This window comes from Ovis aries, chromosome 6, assembly GCF_016772045.2.
Source record: "Ovis aries strain OAR_USU_Benz2616 breed Rambouillet chromosome 6, ARS-UI_Ramb_v3.0, whole genome shotgun sequence".
Lineage (NCBI taxonomy): Eukaryota > Metazoa > Chordata > Mammalia > Artiodactyla > Bovidae > Ovis > Ovis aries.
The window spans coordinates 105,711,120-105,733,343 of NC_056059.1; the positions used below are offsets into that span (position 1 = coordinate 105,711,120).

At 49.2% G+C, this 22,224-nt stretch overlaps 1 protein-coding gene across 3 annotated transcripts in view; it reads right to left on the bottom strand.

The window, feature by feature from the left end:
* Positions 1-22,224, bottom strand: part of SLC2A9 (solute carrier family 2 member 9) — a 216,777-nt gene that overhangs the window by 44,117 nt on the left and 150,436 nt on the right. For all 3 annotated transcript variants that reach the window (XM_042251651.2, XM_015096629.4, XM_042251652.2), the window contains one exon: positions 19,977-20,052. In XM_042251651.2, coding sequence (XP_042107585.1) covers positions 19,977-20,052 — 76 coding nt within the window. The remainder of the gene's footprint in view (positions 1-19,976; positions 20,053-22,224) is intronic.

Genomic DNA, 22,224 nt, shown 5'->3' on the forward strand with positions numbered 1-22,224 from the left:
GGATCTTGAGATGGGGAGACTCTTCTGGATTATCCTACCCCATTGGGGTGCATGCAGAGTTGCTCAGTTACTCAGTTGTGTCTGACTTTGCCACACCATGGACTGTAGCCAACCAGGCTCCTCTGGCGGAGGAGGCAAGAATTTTCCAGGCAAGAATACTGGAGTGGTTGCCATTTCCTACTCCAGGGGATCTTCCTGACTCAGGGATGGAACCTGCATCCCTTTCATCTCCTGCACTGGCAGGTGGATTCTTTACCACTGAGCCACCTGGGAAACCCTCAGTCCAGATGGGCCCAATATAATCACAAGGTCCTTGTAAAAGGGAGGCAGGGGGTCAGAGAGGAGAGAGGTGCTACCCAGCTGGCTTTGAAGATTGAGGAAGCAGCCACAAGTCAAGGCATGCGGGCAACCTCTAAGTAGGGAAAGGCCAGAAAACAAACTTTCCCAGACCAGAAGAAACTAGCCCTGCAGACACCTTGACTCTGTCCCATTGATGACAGTTTCAGGCTTCTGGACCCCAGAGCCCCGGAGAATAAATGTATATTTGTTCTGAAGTTAGTGGGGTTTGGTAACAGTCACAGGACTCTGACACAGCCCCTGCCCCACCCTGCCTTGCCCCCAAGAATTACTTCTAGTAATCCCTCAAGAAGCAGACTCTGCTTCTGCTCCTTTTTATACCTTCCAGACCCTGTTTAGCAAAGGTGACTTCTTGCCTTGTAGTCACGTTGTGTTAGTTAACATTTACATTGCATGGGTAACAGGAGGTTAAAACAGAGCTTCATTTGGACTCAGAACCAAGACACAACAGAGGCGGCAATTCCAAAGTCAGCTGCAGGTTTCTGCCTGCATGGAAAAGGCCAACAAGGGCTGGTCCTTGGCTTTCGAATCCCTTCACCCACTGTGATGTTAGAAGTGGGTGAGACAGGAGAGAAGGGGAGAGGATTTGTGTGGAGATTGAAGGGTGCAGTTGCTGAACTGTGAGCCCTTCTGCCATCACAGGAGCAGGTGGGGCCGTCCATGTACCCCATCTCCTAATCCCTGGAGCCTGTGAATACTGCTTTCTATGGCAGTTAAAGTTCTTAAAATCCAGGCTAAGGAAGTGCTTATCCTGGATTATCAGTATGGGTTCTAAATGCACTCACATACATCTTTCCTGCCATGTCAGTAAATAGAGGATGTTATAGTCATCAGCGATTGTAGCCACCACCAAGAATGAAGAGGTGAGCCCTGAGGGAACTCAGGATCCTATGTGAAAACACAGGATACTGGTCCCAGATAGCTGAAAGTGAAAAAGTCGCTCAGTCGTGTCTGACTCTTTGCCACCCCATGGATTATACAGTTTGTGGAATTCGCCAGGCCAGAATACTGGAGTGGGTAGCCTTTCCCTTCTCCAGGGGATCTTCCCAACCCAGACACCGGACCCAGATCTCCTGCATTGCAAGCGGATTCTTTACCAGCTGAGCCACAAGGGAAGCCCAGATAGCCGAGATGCATATAAAAGGAATGATTTTAGTGAGCCCAGACTCTTGCATCTGCCCATAAATAGAAAAGGGCTGAGTTCTTTAACTTAAGATATCTGATTTTCTTTAATTAACAATAGTATTTTGAAGTCAGACTACCTGCCCTTTGTTGCAAAACTTTGATATAACGTCTCCTCCCCCGCCCCTGCCGCCCCTCTCAGAGCACTTCTCTCGGGTCGCTTGGGATGCTGCCTCACGGACTCGATGTCCTAAGATTTCCTGCCTAATAAAACATACCTCTCAGCCTTCAGGTTGCGAATTTATTTTTAACCACATTTATATGGGAGAAGTGGGAGGGGCTTGGGAGTCCATAGAAAAGGAGGCATTCAAAGAGGCGGCAGAGATTGGAGGGATGTGGCTACAAGTCGAGGAATGCTGGCAGCCATTAGGAGCCAGGAGGGAGGTGTGGGCAGATTCTCCCGAGCCTCTGAAGGAGCGCAGCTCTCCTGACACCTTGATTCTGGACGTCCGGTCTCCAGATTGTGGCAGACGAGGCTTCTGTTGTTAAAGCCATTTGTTCGCAGCACTTTGGTATAGCAGCCATGGGACACCAATCACCTAAACAGAGACTCCCACTCTCACCATCTCAGAGGCTGCAAGGAACAGCTAAGGGACAAACGCCTGGTCCCAGGATCGCTCCATCCCAGCCAGGAGGGAGACTGCTGCTGGGGGAACCACAGGGAAGTCTAGAAGCCCGGGCGGTGTCACCGACTCTGGGGCTGTAGAACCAGTGTTTTCAAAACTTTCCATCTTTCTGTTGCAGATCCAGGCTTCTGCCCTGAAACCCTGGAGGGCTCAAATTCACTCTCAGAACAGTGTTTGCTTAGGATTGCTTCTGAGGGACCATCTTTTCTGGGGACAACTTGGCAAACAGTCATAGAGCACACTGCCGAATTAACACGGCAGGAAATAAACTCACTAATTAACTCTGCCTTAGGCTGCAGAAAAGAGATAAGGAAGGAAACAAAGTGTCTGGAAAAACAGGAGGGAGAGTGGCAGGAAAGGTGTCGGAGTCAGATAGATGTAGGTTCAAATCCTGGGCTATCTCTGCACTACGCGATGTGGGCAAGGCAGGTTCCTGGAGCCCAGGTGACCCTGTCGCGAATAGTGTTTTCTTGGCAGGATGATCTGAGGATGAGGGTGACTGTGGTACCTAGCTCTGAACAGGTGCTTTGCCTAAGGAAGTTAATATTAATTTTACAAGTTCCTCCTGGGTCTTCCTGAATAAGCAGAAAGCTCACCGTGAGCTTGGAGAGCAGCTTGCCCCACCATCTGTTTGGCATTAGCGATGATGCGGATGAGGATAGCTGGATGATGGAAGTCTGTCATTTCCAAAGCCCACTGGCCCCATGTCGACTGCTGCCTGGGAGACAGAAAATATTTTCCTGCCAACATCATGGCTAGCTTCCTAGGGCTGCTCTAACACATCACCAAAACGCGGTGACTAAAAACAACATATTTATTCTCTCGCAGTTCTGAAGGTGAGAAGTCTGAAATGGAGGCGTTGGTAGAGTTAGTTTTCTCTGGAGGTTGTGAGGGAGAAACCATCCCATGCCTTTCTCTTTTTTGTTTTTACAATCGCTTGTATTATTTATTTATTTTTGGTTGTGCTGGGTCTTCACTGCAGCACGTGGGCTTTCTCTGAGTTGCACGAGCTTCTCACTGCTGTGGCTTCTCTGGTTGTGAAGCACAGGTTCTAGGTGTAAAGCCTTCGGTAGCTGTGGACAGGGGCTCAGTTCTTGTGGGCTCCTGGGCCCTAGAGTGCAGGCTCAGGAGTTGTGGAGCGTGGGCTTAGGTGCTCCACGGCTTGCGGAATCTTCCCAGACCAGGGATGGAACCCGTGTTCCCTGTGTTGGCGGGTGATTCCTATCCACTGTGCAACCAGGAAGTGTCCACACCTTTCTCCTGACCTGCAGTGTTGCTGACACGCCTTGAGGTTCCTTGGCTTACAGGATCATCACTCTGATCTCTGCCTCCATCTTCACATTACCACTGTGTCTCTCTCTGTGTCCTCTCCTTGTCTTATAAGACACCAGTCGTTGGATTTAAGGCCCACCCTGGCTCTAGTCAATCCTAAGGGAAATCAGTCCTGAATATTCATTGGAAGGACTGATGCTGAAGCTGAAGTTCCAATACTTTGGCCTCCTGATGTGAAGAACTGACTCACTGGAAAAGACCCTGATGCTTGGAATGATTGAAGGCAGGAGGAGAAGGGGACGATAGAGAATGAGATGGTTGGATGGCATCACCGACTCAATGGACATGAGTCTGAGCAAGCTCTGGGAATTGGTGATGGACAGGGAGGCCTGGCGTGCTGCAGTCCATGGGGTCGCAAAGAGTCAGACACAACTGAGCGACTGAACTGAACTGAACTGGCTCTAGGATGATGTCATCTTGAGATCCTTAGCTAATTACATAGGCAACGATCTTTCTAAACAGGGACATTTTCTGAGGTTCTGAGTGGATGTGAATCTTGGAAGGGGGTATCAATGTTCATTGCATTATGGTAGAAAAGAGCACAAACATCGCCACCCTCTGACATCAGTAGCGTCTACAAGTATGACTTAGAAGAGCCACAAACTTTTGGAGGCTCATCTTCCTCATAGTCAAAATGGGAATAAGACAATCTGCCTGTAGGGCTCATTGAGGGCTGGGTAAGATGGCTTGAGTGAAATACTCAGCACAGAATCTGAAATGCTGGCTATATACTCGATTGTTCACACTGTCAGCATTCTCAAATGACTTTTGTGTTGTCCTGAGAGCTGTGGAGGAGAAGCGGGTAGCCAGTGGTCAGTTTGGCCAGCTTACAGGTATGGGTCTCTGGGTAGCCCCAGAGTTGGTTACTAAGCCTGAAAGCTTCTACAAACAAGACAGTGCTTTTGGGCTGAACTGTCTATTTGGGAATCTTCCAGAAAATGTGCTAAAATGCCAATCCTGTTGCCTACCCAGCAGCCTGGATGGTGGAGAGGGAGAAAAACAGTGGGTTCTGAAACACAGCCACCCAGCTAGAGAGCCCCTAATCTGGCTCCTCTACCTATGGAATTTTCTTGGCAAGAATACTGGAGTGGGGTTGCCATTCCCTTCTCCAGGGGATCTTCCTGACCTAGGGATTGAACCCAGGTCTCCCGAATTACAGTCAGAATTCTTTACCATCTGAGCCACAAGGGAAGCCTGAATTTGGCACAGCCTCTCATTTCACTGCTCAGAGAAAGCAATGGCAACCCACTCCAGTACTCTTGCCTGGAAAATCCCATGGACAGAGGAGCCTGGTAGGCTGCAGCCCATGAGGTCACTAACAGTCAGACACGACTGAACGACTTCACTTTCATGCATTGGAGAAGGAAATGGCAACCCACTCCAATGTTCTTGCCTGGAGAATCCCAGGGACAGAGAAGCCTGGTAGGAGGCCGTCTACGGGGTCGCAGAGAGTCGGACACGACTGAAGCGACTTAGCAGCAGCAGCAGCAGCAGCTCATTTCACTGAGGTCAATTCGCCAAAAGATAAAGATGTAAAATTCATTCATGAGTAAGAGAAGCGTCATCTACTGATGCGTGTGTATCTCTTGCTCTCTGCACCTTTGCTATCCAAACTCTGTCTTTCCAAACTCAGGAATCAAAGAAAGTAACATAAATGTGTTGATATATCTCTTGCTATCCAAACCCTGTTACTTACTGTGTGTATCAGTCTTTGGAATAAAATGGATTTGGAGAGCGAGGAAGACATATATTCTTACTGTGGATACAGATATATTTTATGCTGCTCAGCTATGCTCTTTTTTTTTTTTTTTTGCCCCAAGGAACTAAATTTTAAAAAAGGGGGGGAATTTTTCCAAATTCACTTATGCAGGCAAAATGAAGAGCAACACTGAAATCAATGAAAGGTGTTAGAATTGTCGTGTTCTATACAAAAGTCTCTACATTCTTGAGAGATAATTAAAAGAAATAAGATAAGTTCTGCAAAGAGTTTTTGTCTATGACATGGCTTTCAGCGATTTGACCATTCAGTGAGTCGACTTTTGATGAATTAACTTTCTGTAAATTGCTTTGCTTTAAGCACAGCCAATAAGTGGGGGAGTGGGCATTCACGTCATATGCTGAGACCTTTAAAATAATTAGGGCCTTTGACATTATCCTGTAGCCTGTCTTCACCACTGCAGTGTGCCTTTTCACATTATGTCAGTGGAGTTTGTCATATGTTTCCAGCAGGGATGCTAACTTCTGACTGTCACTTAAAGTAAGCTCCCTCGAGGGGAGGGACTGTGTGCGTGTGTGTGTGCGCGTGTGTGTGCGCGCGTGTGTGTGTGCGTGTGTATCTGGCTCACCATTGTATTGCCAGGACTTGAAGGATGGCTTTTCCAGTTTGCACTCAATAATTACCTGTGACATGGATAAATGAACGAATGACACCTATTTATTTCTCCCTAAAATGAGAATCCTGAATTGTCATCCCTTGCCTGGTCTGCGGTTACAGCTTCTGGAGAGATTGCAGAGTGACCGTGGTACTTTCAGCCCCTCCAAATGGAGGTAAAGTCTTTTCTCCACACTTAGTTCTGGGCTGGCTTTGACTCCTTTTGGCCAAGAGAAAGGGACAGAAGTGATGTCGAGCCTGGACCTTGGCAGGCTTTGCACATTTCTTTCCTACGACTTGGCTAACATCATGTAAATGAGCTGGGCTAGCCTGCTGGGTGGTGACAGACATTCAGTCACTCCTCTTGATTATAGATCAGTGGTTGAGGCCACCTTGGACTGGCTGGAATCCATCTAATCTGCAAGCCCAGTGCAGACGTGCATGAAGATCAGCAGAGCCTGGGCCAGGTGTAGCTAAACTACTGTGTCAGTGCAGAGACTTGGGAGCAATCATAGGTTTGTTGTTGTTGTTGAGTTGCTCAGTTGTGTCCAACTCTTTGAGGCCCCATGGACTGCGTCACACCAGGCTTCCCTGTCCTTCACCATCTCCCGGAGCTTGCTCAAACTCATGTCCATTGAGTTGGTGATGTCGGCAACTATAGGCGGTTATTGCTTAATCTGCTAAGTTTTGGGGTTATTTGTTACACAGTGATAGCTCCCTAATACAAATCCCTTAATGACCCCTAATTTATGCCTATTAAGCCTCTCCCAGGCTTCCCAGATGGTTCAAGTGGTAAAGAATCTGCCTGCAATGCAGGAGATGGAGGAGACTTGGGCTTGATCCCTGGGTCAAGAAGATCCCCTGGAAGAAGAGATAGTACCCCATCCCACTCCAGTATTCTTGCCTGGAGAATCCCAGGGGCAGAGGAGCCTGGAGGGCTACAGTCCATGGGGTCGCAAAGAATTGGACATGACTCTTAGTGACTGAGCATGCATGCATTCAAGCCTCTCCCATCTTCCGAATTTCCCCTCCAGTTAGTCTCCACACTACAGACTTTTTAAACAGCAGTCTGATAATGTCACACTGTAGCCTGAAACTCCTCAGTGGCTGCCTACTTCCGGGAGGACGAAGTCTATTAATAGCTCTTCCAGCCTGTGAGGGCCGTGATGACCTGGCTCTGTTTCCTTTGTGTCTGGACCTTCCCTGCTGCCCCCACGTCCCCGCTCTCTCCTCCTGCAACACTCTGTGTCCTCGGAATCCACCAACACACTCTGCTCTCTGACTTCTGGCCTCTGCCCAGGTGTTCCTTCCTTTTCTTTTCAGCTGGGCCACCACTGACCCAAATGGCACGTTTGCAAACAAGAAAATGTGCCCCTTCCTCAAGGAAAAACACTTCCTAAATTAAGTAGGATTCTGTATGACCTGAACCATCACACACCGTGGCCCAGCTTGGCTTCACCGAGGAAACTCTCCAGATACCTGGCAGGCGGCATCCCTGGCTGGTGACCATGCGTGCCAAACATCTGCTCCCCCAGGCCAGGCACACCTGGGGTCCCCCAACCTCCCACTCTCATGGCGGCACCCAGGCCAGATCTGATGTCAGGCAAGGGATGGCCATCAGGCTGTGAGAGTGGATAAGAAAGGAACCTTGGGGAACATCTGGAGAGGGGCTCACACACACGGGTGTACGTGTATGTGTGAACCAGTGTGCGAGAAGTGCTTTCCTGAGTGTATGCACGGCTGGGTTTGCCTGTGGGCTGATGTTCTCCTATGTTAGTGTCTGTCTAACACGGGGATGATGTGTCTTTAGACTGGCACCATGGGCAGTTCATGCTCTAAGAACCCATGATTGGTGGCTCAGCTCGTTTCAACTCAACACTCAGAAATCAGTGTAACTTTACCCCCTCCAGGTAACCTGACTTCCCACTAGTCCAGGTAAGTGTCTTCTCCACGCTTCTACAGCACCAGGGTCCTGATTTCTCCTGGTAGCCTACTGTGTGTGGATGTTAAGAGGTTGGGCTCTAGATTCATACCAACCTGAACTGGAATCCTGGCTCCCCTGCTCATCCGTGGTGTGACTTTGGGTAAAGCACTTAACCTCTCTGGGCCTCAACTGTCAATCCAGCCCCCTTCTCCAGTGAGAGCTAACTACTTCCTCTTCTTTTTCTTTACTTGGAAACTGCCTCTAACCTGGGCTCCAAGCTCCTGATTGGGACGTTTCTCATTCCTCTTCATGCTCTTGGGGATGAAGTTACAGCTTGGACTGACTTTAAAAAAAAATCTATGCATTTACCTCTATCATGCATTCTCAACTGGGATGAAAATTAGTTCTTCGGGGTGGAGATGGTGGCAAAAACCTTAAATATAGCAATGGTCCACAGAGCTCCACAGAGCTGTCAAGCTCGGTCTTCACGGCGCAATCTTGTTTCTTAATATCTAATTTCTCTTATTTGGGAGAAATGAATATTAACTACAATTCATCTCCCTGATGCCTGTTCAGGCTTGGTGGGGGTGGAGGGTAGCACTTCCCTCTGTCCGTATTTATCACATGTCTCCATCTTTTCTATTGAACCCATTCACCTGCCTCTCCTCTGAAAATAGGCCATTTGTGCAATTTCCTTTAAAATCCCAGCTGACAATACCTTCGTGCTGGACCTTGACCTAATTGCAAACTTCTATGATAGTTGAGAGTTTTCAGGGTAGTTTTAGAAAGAGGTTATCTCATAAGTCCTCGCCCCAGATCCCAGGTGGTAATGGGCATGGGCGTTTGGTATCCTCTTCTGCATGGAGACAGCTAAGAATTAGAATCCACACTACTGGAGTTCAACCTCACCTTCTGCATCAGTCCCTTTTAGAGATACAAACATGTCCTGAGCAATGACTGCTACTTTGTTTTTTAAGCCTGGACTTGTGAGACATTCCCATTTATTGTCATTAAACCATTAAAAAAAATTAGGACTGTATACCTATTTGGTGTCAGGCTAAGATCTCTTGGTTTATAGCTCTAATTGTTTTAATGTATATAGACTGATGTCTTCCACCCAATCATTCTCCTCGGTCAAGAAAGTTAGAGATTGATTTACTTATTACTTTGTTTTGCAGTTTCTTAACTTCTGAGGGGAAATGAATCATCTGACTTGAACTCCATCTAAATTCTGGGCTACTTACTGCAACTGAGTGGAGCCCAAGGCCAGGGATGGAGTTACTCTCTCATTTATTCATTCATTCAACAAGCAGAAATGTCTGGGTACCTATACCTGCCAGGCACTCTGCTAGACTCATGCTTGGGGAAGATCTCTTTCAATCAGGGCCTGGCCTCCTGCCCTGACTCTGGACCAGGCAGCTGAGGCCTTGCTGCCTGCTCACTGAGCTCCCTTCTGAGGCAACTTCCCTGAGGGACAGAACCTCGCCCCTGCACCAGGCCTGGCATAGCGCCTGCCCCATAGCATGAGGTTCAGAGGCAGACAGAGCCAGGGCTGACTCTGGACTTCCACCCACCCTTGCCAGCTGTGAGATGATGGATCCAACCTTGCAGACTGGAGAGAATTCAATGGGATCATGTCCAAGCAACATTTGCCTAAATGCTGGCCACTTGACATCCCCTGGTTCCCTCTCCTTTCTTCCTGCTCCTACCCTCGGGTAAATCCACTGAACAAGATCATCCATTCCCAGGTCTGTCTCCCGTGGGCTCCTCCAGGGCAGGAGCAGGATGTTTTCCATCTCTTCCCTGCTAGACAGAGCAGGTGCCAGGCTGGCTGGCGCTCAGTTCATGTCAAGCATGCGTGTGGTTTGGACTCTATTTCCCTTGACTCTTCTCCCTTCTCCCCCCACCCGCCCTAGGCTCTCCTCTTGGGTCTGCTGGGCTTAGCGTCTCCCCTTTCTGGGTCTCACGGGCTCCGTCAGGGTGGACCCTCAAAGTTCAGTTCCCAGATCCTGGCTGGCACTTCCAGCAGTGCCTGCGGGAGGGTCTCCCTCAAGGGGCAACCTTGGCCAGTGGCTGAACAGGTGGACTTCTGGCCTCTCTCCCACTCTCAGTGGACCTCTGTGGCCAGTGCTCAAAGGCTCCATGGTGCCAAGGCCACAGAGGGGGAAAGGTCCGAGGTGGACGTCTAACGGTGGGGAATGAAAGCTGTTGCCTGCCATAGTAGTAAGCAACTAGTCGGGTCACTAGTAAACAACTGTCGAGTCACTGCAGCTACCGCCAACGGTGAGCCCTGAGGGGACTCAGGATGGAGGCAAATAGGCTGCCCAGTCCCTGCAGTCACCCCAACAGTGCACCCCAGGGGACTCAGGACTGGAAAGAACAGGAGGCATGCATGCATGCTAAGTCGATTCAGTTGTGTCTGACCCTTTGTGACCCCATGGACTGTAGCCTGCCAGGCTCCTCTGTCCATGGGATTCTCCAGGCAAGAATACTAGAGTAGGTTGCCATGCCCTCCTCCAGGGGATCTTCCCAACCCAGGGGTTGAACCCTCATCTCTTATATCTCCTGCATTGGTAGGAGTGTTCTTTGCCACTAGCGCCACCTGGGAAGCCTGGAAAAAACAGGATACTGGCCTCCACTAGCTAAGGTGCAGATCAAAGGAACGATTTCAGTGAGCCCAGACTCTTGCATCTTCCCAAGACACAGAAAAGCGCTAAACTCCTTAACATCCTTGAGATCTGTTTTCTTCAATGAACAGTAATCTTTTGATGTTCCAACTACCTGGTCTTTGTGGAAAAAACTGTATATCCCAGCTCCTCCCTTGTCTCTTTGGAGCAGTCTCGCAGAGCTGTCTCAGAGGCTGCCTCCTGGGCTTAGTTTTGTCCTCAGATTTGTCTGCTGAATTAAATGTAATTCCCACCTTTCAGGTTGTGCATCTTTTCAATCTACAGACAGATCGACGTCTGGATGGGATATTTGAGAACCCTCCTGTGGGCCCCAGGACCCAGGACTGCAGGAGTATGAGCCACAAAGCCATGCCAGGTGGGGTGCTTGGTGGGGAGAGAGGGTCCGGAGGGTCACTGCCCCGGTCTCACTCCAGCTCTGCTGCTCTTGCTGTGTGACCTTGGGCGAGTCATCTGTACACTGTGCAGCTGCTCTTCCATGGTGGCAGCGACGCTATCTCATTCACTTTACCTCCAGTCCTGGCCTGGAGGGATAAGAAATATTCACTTGGCTCTTCCCCCTGGTTTCTGGCAGAGAGCACAGTTCCTGTCACAAAACATGGAGTTCCTCAAACCGTTGGAATTTCCTGAGTGACAGGAGTGTCCTGAACTTCCCCAGTGGCTCAACGGGTAAAGAATCCGCCTGCAATGCAGGAAGACTCAGAAGACACAGTTTCGATCCCTGGGTAGGGGAAGATTCCCTGGAGGAAGGTGAGGCAACCCACTCCAGTATTCTTACCTGGAGAATTCCATGGACAGAGGAGCCTGGTGGGCTACGGTCCATAGGGTTGCAAAGAGTCAGACACGGCTGGAGTGGCTTAGCGTACCATAACATGAAGGAGTGTGTTTTTCCTAATGAGCCTCTCTCATGTGGGCCCAGGGCCTGGAGATTGAGTTCAGTCATCTATGGCCAATGATTGACTCGGTCATGCCCACATAATGAAACACTACAGAAACTTCTAAAGGATGGGGTAGGGAGTGTGCAGGTTGGTGGACTCACAGAGGGTCTGGGAAGGGTGTACACCCCAATAGCGCATGGTCGCTCCATACCCACTTCCCCATACCTTTTGCTGTGCACCTCTTTAGAGTGAGCTGTTTTAAGTAGAGCATGTTCCTGAGCTCTGGGAGTCATTCTTGCAAACACTGAGCCTGAGGGGATTGCTCTTGGGAGCCCCTGGGTCATAGTCGGCCAGGCAGAACTGCAGTTACCTGGTGACCCCAACTGCAGCTGGTGTCTGAGATGGGGGAAGGCTTGTGGGGCTGAACCCTTAATTTGGGGAGTCCATGCTCACTCTGGGTTAGAGAGTGTCAGAACTGGACTGAATTGCTGGACATGCAGCTGATGTTAGAGAACTGGAAGATGGATGTGGGAAACAGGACATTTGGTATTGGAAAACGCAGTAGGGACTCCATGAGTGAGTGCTGAATGAATGCATGAGAAATACAATCGCGTATTGAGTGCTAACCAGTTGTCAGGCCCTGTGTTTGGTGCCTGGAACACAGAAGTGATGGAAACAAGGTCTCTGCTATTTCCAGATATTAGAGGAAATTGAGCAGCCTCGGCCATTGTAATAGGGCGTGGAGAGGGTGAAATTAGCAGCAAGTCTAGGGGGTGGGGCCGAGGGACACAGAGGAGGAGCTCTCTAGTTTTAAGAAAAGTTCAAGGGTCAGTGTGAGCGGACAACTATTTTTAAAAGATTTTTTTTTTTTGATGTGGATCTTTTTTTAGTGGTTATTGAATCTGTTACAATATTGTTTCTGGTTTCTGTTTTGGCTTTTTAGTGAGAGGCATGTAGGATCCTCCTCAATCAGGGATGGAACCCACAAGCCCCCTGCATTGGAAAGCAAAGTCTTAACCACTGGACCACCAGGCAGGTCCCTGGGCTGACTTATTAAAGATGAGAAGCCATTCCTCAGATGGACTGTGCCAAACTGGCACTTGCCATCTACCTCTGCAAGGATTAAATCATAAGCTGCAGCAGCTGCTGACCTTCAACATCCCCTGACAGTTTAGGCTGGAGATCAGAAATGACGCACTCTGTGCTCTGGAAAAAACTGGCAGGACAGGTCTTCAGACTGTTGGATGGTTTCAGAAACTCATCTTATGAGCCCAATTCTTACATCTCCTCATATCTAGAAAAACACTTCATCCTTTCATGGTGACAATAGCTCCTCCTGACGAGCAGAAAACTTGTGCAAAGACCGCATGAACTCCCCCTTCACCAAAATCACACCTATGTTGACCTTCCCCCCACCTCTTTGGAGCAGTTTCTCAGAGCTATCTGAGATGCTGTCTCCTGGGCTACAGTCCTCATTTTGTCTCAAATAACAACTCACAACTCTTGACACTGTGCATTTTTTTGTTTGTTTGTTTTTCACTTGACAATGGGAATGAATAAGGGTGGGTCCTAGATGGGAGAACAGGTGTGTAAAGTCAAAGACGCAGGAGTAGCATGGGGCAGCTTCCAGCAGCTCCAAGCGGCTGGAAAGCAGGGAGAGTGTGGGGCGGGCAGAGATCCCCACGGTCCCTGCAAGGGTTGGTACATGCAGGCAGTCTTTTCAGATTACATCACTGTGATGGATAGAGGTGTCCCCTTTTCAAGTCGGGCATGGGCTCCCTGGGGGCTCAGATGGTAAAGAATCTGCCTGCAATGCAGGAGACCTGGGTTCCCTGAGTTGGGAGGATCCCCTGGAGAAGGGAATGGCAACCCCATTCCAGTATTCTTTTTTTATTATTTTTTATTTTTAAATATAAATTTATTTATTTTACTTGGAGGTTAATTACTTTACCTGGAGAATTCCACGGACAGACGAGCCCAGTGGGCTACAGTCCTTGGGGTCGCAAAGAGCTGGACATGAGTGAGCAACTAACATCATTAAAACATCATCACATGCTCCCTGGGCACTTGGCATACTCCCTCATCAGGACAGCACAAGCCTTCTGGAAAGCTCAGATCAGATCCTGATGCACCCATTTATACGAACAGTGATCAACTTCATCTTGCTACGTGGACCAGGGTGCATCAGTCCTCTCCACTGCCTGGTAAACTGCCCTTAGAGGGCTGAACTCAGAGCCGGCAGAGTCTGTTCATTGTAAGACTTTTCAAACTGCAGTTGACATGCTTTGAGGATCATCTCCCTTCCCTCAAAGATAAAGCTCTTTTATTCTGTGCCTCATTTATTAGGCCTCTCTGCCACTGCCTTGGGGTTATGCACACAAATAAAATATGTAGCAGGAAACTGCCTTTCTTGTTTTCTTGCTTTCCCTTCACCTAATTTCACCTCCCTGTCAAGTTTCCTTGCAGTGATCCACTCACCACAGAAGCTGCCCTGGGCAAACGTACAGCTTCTCTCCTGGGAAGATAATTTTTTTTTCATTTAATCATGGAGGGGCAGGCTGCCTGGGAGGCCCTTGGCCATTTATCTCCCATCGGCTGTGAGCCATGCTTTCCCAGGGCAGCTCCTCTGGGGACCTGTTCCTTCCTGTCCATTTAGGAAGATGCAACATGATCTCACAATCCCAATGGCAGTGCCCCTTGGACAGGTAATTTCCCCGGGGGCTTAAGCTATGTGCTGTCAATGTGAGTCCAAGTGAAGTTTCTAAGCCCTGGTCAATCTCGTGGCTACAGTAGCTGGAGTGGGTGACACCCAGCTGCTGGGTGAACATGGGGGTGTCTAGGGGAGCAGAGAGTAGGGACCAACAGCTGATCCAAGATTGGGGGGTACACCTGGACTTCTCCTTAGGGAGCCTCCCAGACACTGATGGAGAGCAGAGTCTAAAATCCCTGGAACTCAGCACACAGTCATGATCACGAGAAAGCAGCATTTGCAAACGTTGGGAGGGGAGCCAAGGTCATCGCAAGAAGGGCGAGAGCTTGGGGAAAAGCACAGAAGGCAGAGCTTTGTGGATTGGGTCAGGAAGGCCTTTCAGGCAGGTTTGCAGATGGGTTCAATTTAGCATCTTTGTTTAAGTGGACGGAGAAGAAGGCCAATCTGTCCACGGAGAGATCATGTCAGCACTCACTGTTCTTCCTGGGAGAACAGCTGTTAACGGAACAAAACAAAACAGCGCTCAAATCCCACTCGGGGATGTGGGGCTTCCCTTCAGTGGCCTGACTCAGCCCAGGGCCCATGTCCATGGGATCCCTGCCAGGTGGCACTGCCCAGGCCCACCGCCCTAGTCTGGCCCTCACTTCCTGTAGCCTGGGTTTCCCACTTGGCCCCTGGCTCATGCCACTTGGCTGCATATATTTTCCCATCCATCTGCCTTCCAGATCCGCTCTTCTCACAGCAAACCTGCCCCGTGAAGTTCATGCTTAAATATCTGCTCCCCCCCCCCCCACAGACCTCTCTGGAGCTCAGAGTAAATCTTAATGCAATGCCCCTGGACCTGCCTCTGGCCCCTCACTGACTTCCAACTGGTCCTGGGCTGTGCCTCCACCCCCAACCCATCTCGGACAGAGGTTCTCACTGGGTTCAACCCTGGAGGTCCAACAGAGCCTGCGTCAGGTAAGGTCCGAATCAGCATTCACTGTAGTTCTCTAAGCCCCTCAGGGAATTGTAATGCTTTCAGCCAGAGTTGGGAAAGATGGCTGTAGGCCAGGGATTTCCAAGTTTGGCTGCAAGCTGGAATCACATGGGAGTGTTAGAAAATGTGGCCTGGGTCCCACCCTCAGATTAGGGCTTGGTTGGCTGTGGATGCAGCCTGACCATCAGGACTTTTGAAAGCTTCCCAGGTGATTCAGCAGTGTTTGAGGATCACTGCTCGGGCCTGGCTGGGTTATTTGTGGTTCCTTTGCTATTCACCTCCTTTTATATCCTGGCATTTCTGCTGTGTTGAAATTCACCTTTCCCTCCCTCATAAGCTAGCTCACTCTCCCTTCTTCCAAAGGTCAGAACTGAGGGATTCTAGAAGGGGTGGCAGACTTTTTCTGAAAAAAGGCCAGATGGGAAATACATGAGGCTTTTTAGGCCACTGCAGATGGTCTCTGTCACGCATTCTTCCCGTTTTCCCTTTAAAATGTAAACACCATTCCTTGCTCATGGGTCATACAAAATAGGCCATGGGCAAGATTTGGCCCACAAGCCATAAATTCCCTGACTTTGGACCACAGCATTGGTTTGTTAGGTAGAGAGTTCCCCATCAGTAGAAGCAATCAAGTCATAGTCAGAGGACTTCTTGGCAGGGAAAGCATAGCTTAAGCTTCCAATGAGTAACTGGACTGAAAATTTTTCTGTTCTTTCACGAACTTAGGATGCCTTAGTTCTAATTCATCCCAGCTCCTGGGCACAGTTTCTCATCTGCCAAAGGATCTCTGAGGTCCCCTGGGAGCTCTGAAAGCATCCCCATGTTCTGTTCCACCTCACTGTGAAGGTCTGTATGTATCACACGGCCTTGGTGTCAACAATAGGTGCTATGATTTAGATATGTGAGTTTGAGGCAAAGAAGAAAGACTGCTCCTGACCTGTGTGTACAGATAACGTTTGAAGCAAGAACAGCTGGAAACCATGAAAATCAAAGTGCTCTGAATTCACCTTCAGCCACGGACATTTGACAACTAGATACAAATGGCAAATTATACCTTTCTGAACTGACACCAACAGGACTGATGCATGATTACGCAGAGTAGACCTATCACATGAGGATAAAGACAGAAGCTTCCTCTCTTGTCCCAGATTCTCTGTGTCAGTCCTGCAGGTCAGTTTCCCAGTGGGCCTAATTCCACCCACCTTTTAGCAAGCAGTAATGAGTAATGACCATATGCATTGCTGTTGTTTAGCCACTAAATGGTAACCACGTTCATAGGTCAGAGTTAAGATTACAGATCCTAGAACATGGTGGTGTCAACTCTAATCCAGTACTCGCCTCTTAGCTATGAGGCTTGGGGAAAAGATTAAGATTTTTGCTTTTCATCTATAAAAAGGATATAAAATTAGTTTGGGAAGGGAAGGTTTTACGGCTTACCTGTAATTCACCTTGTACAGCTGGGATAGGGAGAGGGAAAAGAGAGAAAAAATAATAACCTGGTCCATTCTGTTTATAAACTTGCTAATCCAGTCCCATAATGGTACTTGTAGCAGAAAGATAAGAGAGTCCTTATGTACAAATGCTTTCAGGATGCTTTACCTGGTTTATTTAGAATGGGATGTATAGCTATGGCGAGAGCTCACTGGAAAATGTCAGTGTCCGCCGTGTAATTATCAAAGTGAAAATGAAGATGCTTCACGAATAAAATAGTTTCTGGATGTGTGTTGTCCTGCATGTGTTATTCAGAGCCCTGGGAGTTTAATCTGGACCAGAGTGCACTCTAATCTTCAAGGAAGAATCTAGGGAGCCGTGCTGATGGCTTTAAACTTCACCTACATCTTATGATGACTAGTATCCTGAGAATTATTGGTCAAGTTTGAGTCTGAGTGAAATCCCTGATTGTTACTATTTTGACAACCTGACTCTGTGTTATCTAATACTCATACAGGATGTTTATGAGCATTCAAACACAGAACAGGGCCTGGCGCATAGTAAGTGCTCAATAAATGTTATTATTATCAGAGAACTGGTGTGAGGACTAGGTCAGGGGACAGAGATCAGAGATTGGAATGTGCCGGAAAAGCTCAGAACAGTGCATGGATGTGAATTGCTATCCTCCGCAACAGGGTGGAAAGAGTGCAGGTTTTAAAGATCTGGGTTCCAATCTTGACTCCAAAATTTTCCGTGTAACCTCTCTGGGCTTATTTTCTCCTCTGTAAACAGGAGCAGTTAATCCTAATTTCAAGCCTATCATGCAGATTGGGGGTGATGTGTGAGAGACATTCCGTGTAATCATGAGAGCTTAATGCCTGACCGCTTCTGTGTGTGAGGCCAGGGTGGGGCAAGGGGCAAGATGGGGCCAGGGAAGCCCTGAGCCACGGCCTCTGCATTTAACCAAGTCACTTTAGGGGTGACTTGTCCCCTTCTTGGAAGAGCTCTAGCCGTGACAGTGCCTGTTCTGGCTCTCTTCTGAGCTCTGAGGATAAGATAGATAATGAACCACAAACAGGTTCTTTCAGAGCTTATTTTCTAGATCAAGGGAGACATACTAAAACAGACATCAGCGGACCACAGCCTTCAGCCCACACCCAGCCTGCCACCTGCTCTCGTGAATAAGGTATCTTCGGGACACAGCCATGTCATCTTTCATTTACACACTGTCTGTGGCTGCATCTGCACTACCACTGCAGAGCTGCAGAGTGGCCATGAGGCTGTGGGGCCTGGAAAACATTTACTGTCTTGCCCTTTACAGAAAAAGATTGGCAATCCCTGCGTTAAATCCTCATCTGAGAATACCGTGAGCAGATGGGGCAGGGAGAGAGGCTGAGAAGCAAGTAAACCAGGATGATGTGATCGAGGGTATGTGTGTGTACGTGAGTGACTGTGGCTTGTGTGTGCACACGTGTACATTTGTGTATCCGTATCCATGTATGTGTATGTGTGTGTGCATGTGGATACTTGTGCATATGTTTGTGTTTGTGTATGTGTATACTTTGTGTATGCTTGTGTATACATGAGTCTGTATATTTTGTGTGTGCACGTATGTACATGTGTGCATGTATGTGTGTGCTTGTGTGTGTTTGTGTATATTGTGCATATGCGCATGTGTGTGCATACTTTGTGCATGTGTGTGTGCATGAGTGTATGTGTGTACTTGTATGTGTATGTATGTGTGTGCATGTGTGTACTTGTATGTAGGTATATGTTTGTGTTTGTGTATGCTTGTTGTGTATGCATATGTGTATACTTTGTGTATGCTTGTGTATACATGAGTCTGTGTATATTTTGTGTGTGCATGTATGTACATGTGTGCATGTATGTGTGTGCTTGTGTGTGTGTATATTGTGCATATGCGCGTGCGTGTGCATACTTTGTGTGTGCATGTGTGTGTGCATGAGTGTATGTGTGCACTTGTATGTGCATGTATGTGTGTGCATGTGTGTACTTGTATGTAGGTATATGTTTGTGTTTGTGTATGCTTGTTGTGTACGCATATGTGTATACTTTGTGTATGCATGTGCAGATGCATGTGTGTGTGTACTTATGTGTTTGTGTACGTGTGTGTTGATTTTAGATTAAGTGGTCAGGACAGGCCTCACTGGGCAGGTGACAGCCTGGGTAAGATGGTCACACTAGTCTATGAGCCCCATGAGAGCAAAGACGGACCCTGGGTTTCCTCCCCACGGTCCCCTGGCCTTGCATGGAGCCACCAGCTGCCCACCTCCAGGGGCCCTGACGTGCAGCTGGCTGGGTGGGTGGAGGCCCCGTGAGATGGAGCATATTCTCCTTGAATCTCCTTTAACTGCTTCTTGGGCTCCTTGTTCGTCCTCTTGTCGTTAGCTGGCCCCGTCCCCTGGAAGATACCTCCTGCTCCTCCAGCCGTCTCATGACTGCCGCACAGTGTGTGCGCATGCGCACACGCGTATGTACGTCTGAAACTCCACCCCCGCCAGTCATTCCACGGCCCATCCCACCATCTCACTGCAGCCTTCTGTTGTCCCTGGTGGGGATAAATGTGACAGGACAGGGAACATCATGGCCCATGAAAATCAGCACAAAGGGAGAAAGAGAAGTTCAGGTCCATTTGTTCTGATGGAAATGTTTTCATCAACAGAGAAACCCGAAGGAGAACCACAGCAGGGACACCGGGAGAGAGCTCTGCGATCATCAGAACTGCCTGGAGACACCTTCCCAGCCCCAGCGTGGTCTCTGACAGGGCCGCTGTGGGACACAGGCCCCTAAGCCAAGCATGGCAGGGGCCCTAGTCTCACCTGCCTGACCATCTGAGGCCCTGGAAAAGCAGAGGACCTGCCCACTAGGGAAATGGCAGAGCTGAGGCTGAAGCTGGATCCTGGGTAAACTGGGGCTCAGAACACTTCAGACTAGACACTCATGCAGGGACAGTGACAGGTGGGGGTTAGGACCTAGGGGTTGGGTGATTCCATCACTGCCCGCTCTAGGCAAGCAGCTTCCCTCCGCTGCCTTCTCTAGAGCTGTCACGGGCCTTAAATGAGTTAATGGGCATCAAATGCTTGGCCAAGCACAGCACACAATCAGCGGTGAATAAATCCTAGACATTGCATTATTATATCATTATACCTTCCATTTGAAACTGTAGCCTCTCTGTGGGCACAGACTGTAACTTGAGCATCTTTCATTCATCCCAGCTCCCAGCTCTCCCAGTTGTTAAAGGTCGCTATGTTGTAGTATGTCACCATCTACGCATCTTTGAGTGAGCTTGTTACCGACCATCAGTTGGATGGAAACCAAGACAATCACTGCATTTAAACAGGCGGGGACTCTCTATTCCCCCTCCACTCCCAGTGGCCCTTGCCCTTCCTCAGACCACAAGCTTCACATCCGTACAATGAGAACACCCTACCCTGGTGGCATCGTGAATCCCTAGGCCTGCAGGTGAGGAAGAGAGCCTTACCTGGCCCGCTGCAGAAGGCGGCGATGATGGCCAGAATGCACATGATACTCAGGTAAGGGATCCAGGGTGCGTGGTCCTGTGAGAGAGCAGTTGGGCAGATGAGGAAGCGGTCATGGGTGGTGGACCTGTGTACCACCCCTGCCCCCAGCTCCTTAATCCACCTGCGAGACCTCGGGCAGGTCGCTTTACATCTTTGAGCCTCAGTTTCAGTATCCATAATGTGGGGATGATGATAACTCCTAAGCCATTCCCTCCGTCTCTCATACAGATGTCACAGTGAAATGGCATGACACCTGTGAGCATTTAGCAAAGTCCCAGCATTTGCCTTCCCAGGTGGTGCAGTGGTAAAAAATCAGCCTGCCAAAATAGGAGATCCCTGGATCGGGAAGATCGGGAAGATCGAGGGATCTTACAACCCACTCCAGTATTCTTGCCTGGGAAATCCCATGGATAGAGGAGCCTGGTGGGCTACAGTCCATGGAGTCTCGAAGAGTCAGACACGACTGAGCAACTGCTCATGCACAGCATATAAGTGGTAGAGAAATGAATAACACCATTTGAGGGCTTAGTTGGAAGCAGGCAATATGAGAAAATTTTACAGGCAATTTCACTTTAAATTTTCTCTAAGCCAATCTCTATTATCATATAAAACACTCTATCTCTCCCTCTGTGGGCCTGACAAGGTGTGAGATGAGTTAACTCATGTTGTTAAATATGCTTGGAGGGGCTGTCACTGGTCTGGCGGGTGGCGGTGGTGGCTTCACGCCGGGTGGGAGAGAAGTTTAGGAAATCGCTTCTGCTCTAGCAGACGGGATGGTGATGACGGCAACCTGCTGCCACCACTGCTGGGACCTGATGAGCAGAGGTGAGCATGTGTGGAGGTGCTGGGGCACCTGGGCCCAGTCTAAGAGAGACTCGGGGAGGAGAGGAGTCTGTGCTCACCTTTGAAGGCTGAGCCGAAGTCAGGCAAGAGGAAAAGGAAAGGAAAAGATTTCCAGGAGAGGGTTCCCCATGGGCAAGGGCACAGAGGCACAGGAGAGCCCAGTGTGAACCTCCAGGGTGGAGGGGAGTGTGGAGAGGGGAGAACAGCCCTTCCATGCCAAGATAAGCCCACCAGTCTGGTGCCTTGAATCATCCATCCATCCATCCATCCATCCATCCGTCCATCCATCCATCCATCCATCCATCCGTCCATCCATCCAGTTATCTGTCCATCCGTCCATCCATCTGTCCATCCATGATCTACCCATCTGTCCATCCATCCATCCATCCATCTATCCATTGTCTGTCCATCCATCCATCTATCCATCCATTCATCTGTCCACCTATCTGTCCATCCATCCATTCATCCGTCCATCCATCCATCTGTCCATCCATCATCCATCTGTCTGTCCATCCATCCATCCATCTATCCTTCCATCCATCTGACAGATTATTCCAGGGTCCTCCTCGGTGCCTTGCTGGGAGGTGGAAATGTAGAAATGATATGGGCATGGTCCTCACCCCCACAACTCACTGTCCATTGGTAGAGAGAGATGGCTGAACAGTGAAAGCCAAGGCTGTGTGTAAAGCAGTGTTTTAGGTCTGCCCCTGGGATCCTGGGGAAGACAGAGGAGGGTGCTTCATTCAGAGGGTAAGGGAAGGCTTCCTGGAGGAGGGGGTATCCAGGAGGAAGCCAGAGTCTCAGAAAGCACGAAGCCAGTTGAGCAAGGAGGGCCTTGGGAAGAGGAAAGAGCCAGGCTCTTTTGTGGGCAGCTGCTGGGGAGCAGGGCTGGTGCGACAGAGGAAATGAGGGCAGCTGAGCAGGGAAGAGCTCTGAGACCTTGTAGGGTGAGGCCCAGAGGGGTTCTCATGCTCCAGGTGGCCCTTCCAGACATCTGACTCACTCTGAAGAAAGACTATGACCCAGAACATCCAGCTTGGTTGGTCCGAGGAGCCATGAGACTCTCTGTCCAGGACAGCCCTGTCTGGTGGTGGGGAAGGAAGGTCTTTGCCAGCACATGACCCCAAGGAAGCATGCCCAGCAGCAACTCCTTTTTGAAGGACAAGGTATTGTCTCTCAGACATGTGCTAAGTGGCTTCAGTAGTATCCGACTGTGCAACCCCATGGACTGTAGCCCACCAGGCTCCTCTGTCCATGGGGATTCTCCAGGCAAGAACACTGGAGTGGGTTGCCATGCCTTCCTCCAGGGGATCTTCCTGACCCAGGGATTGAACTCAACGTTTCTTGCGTCTCCTGCATTAGCAG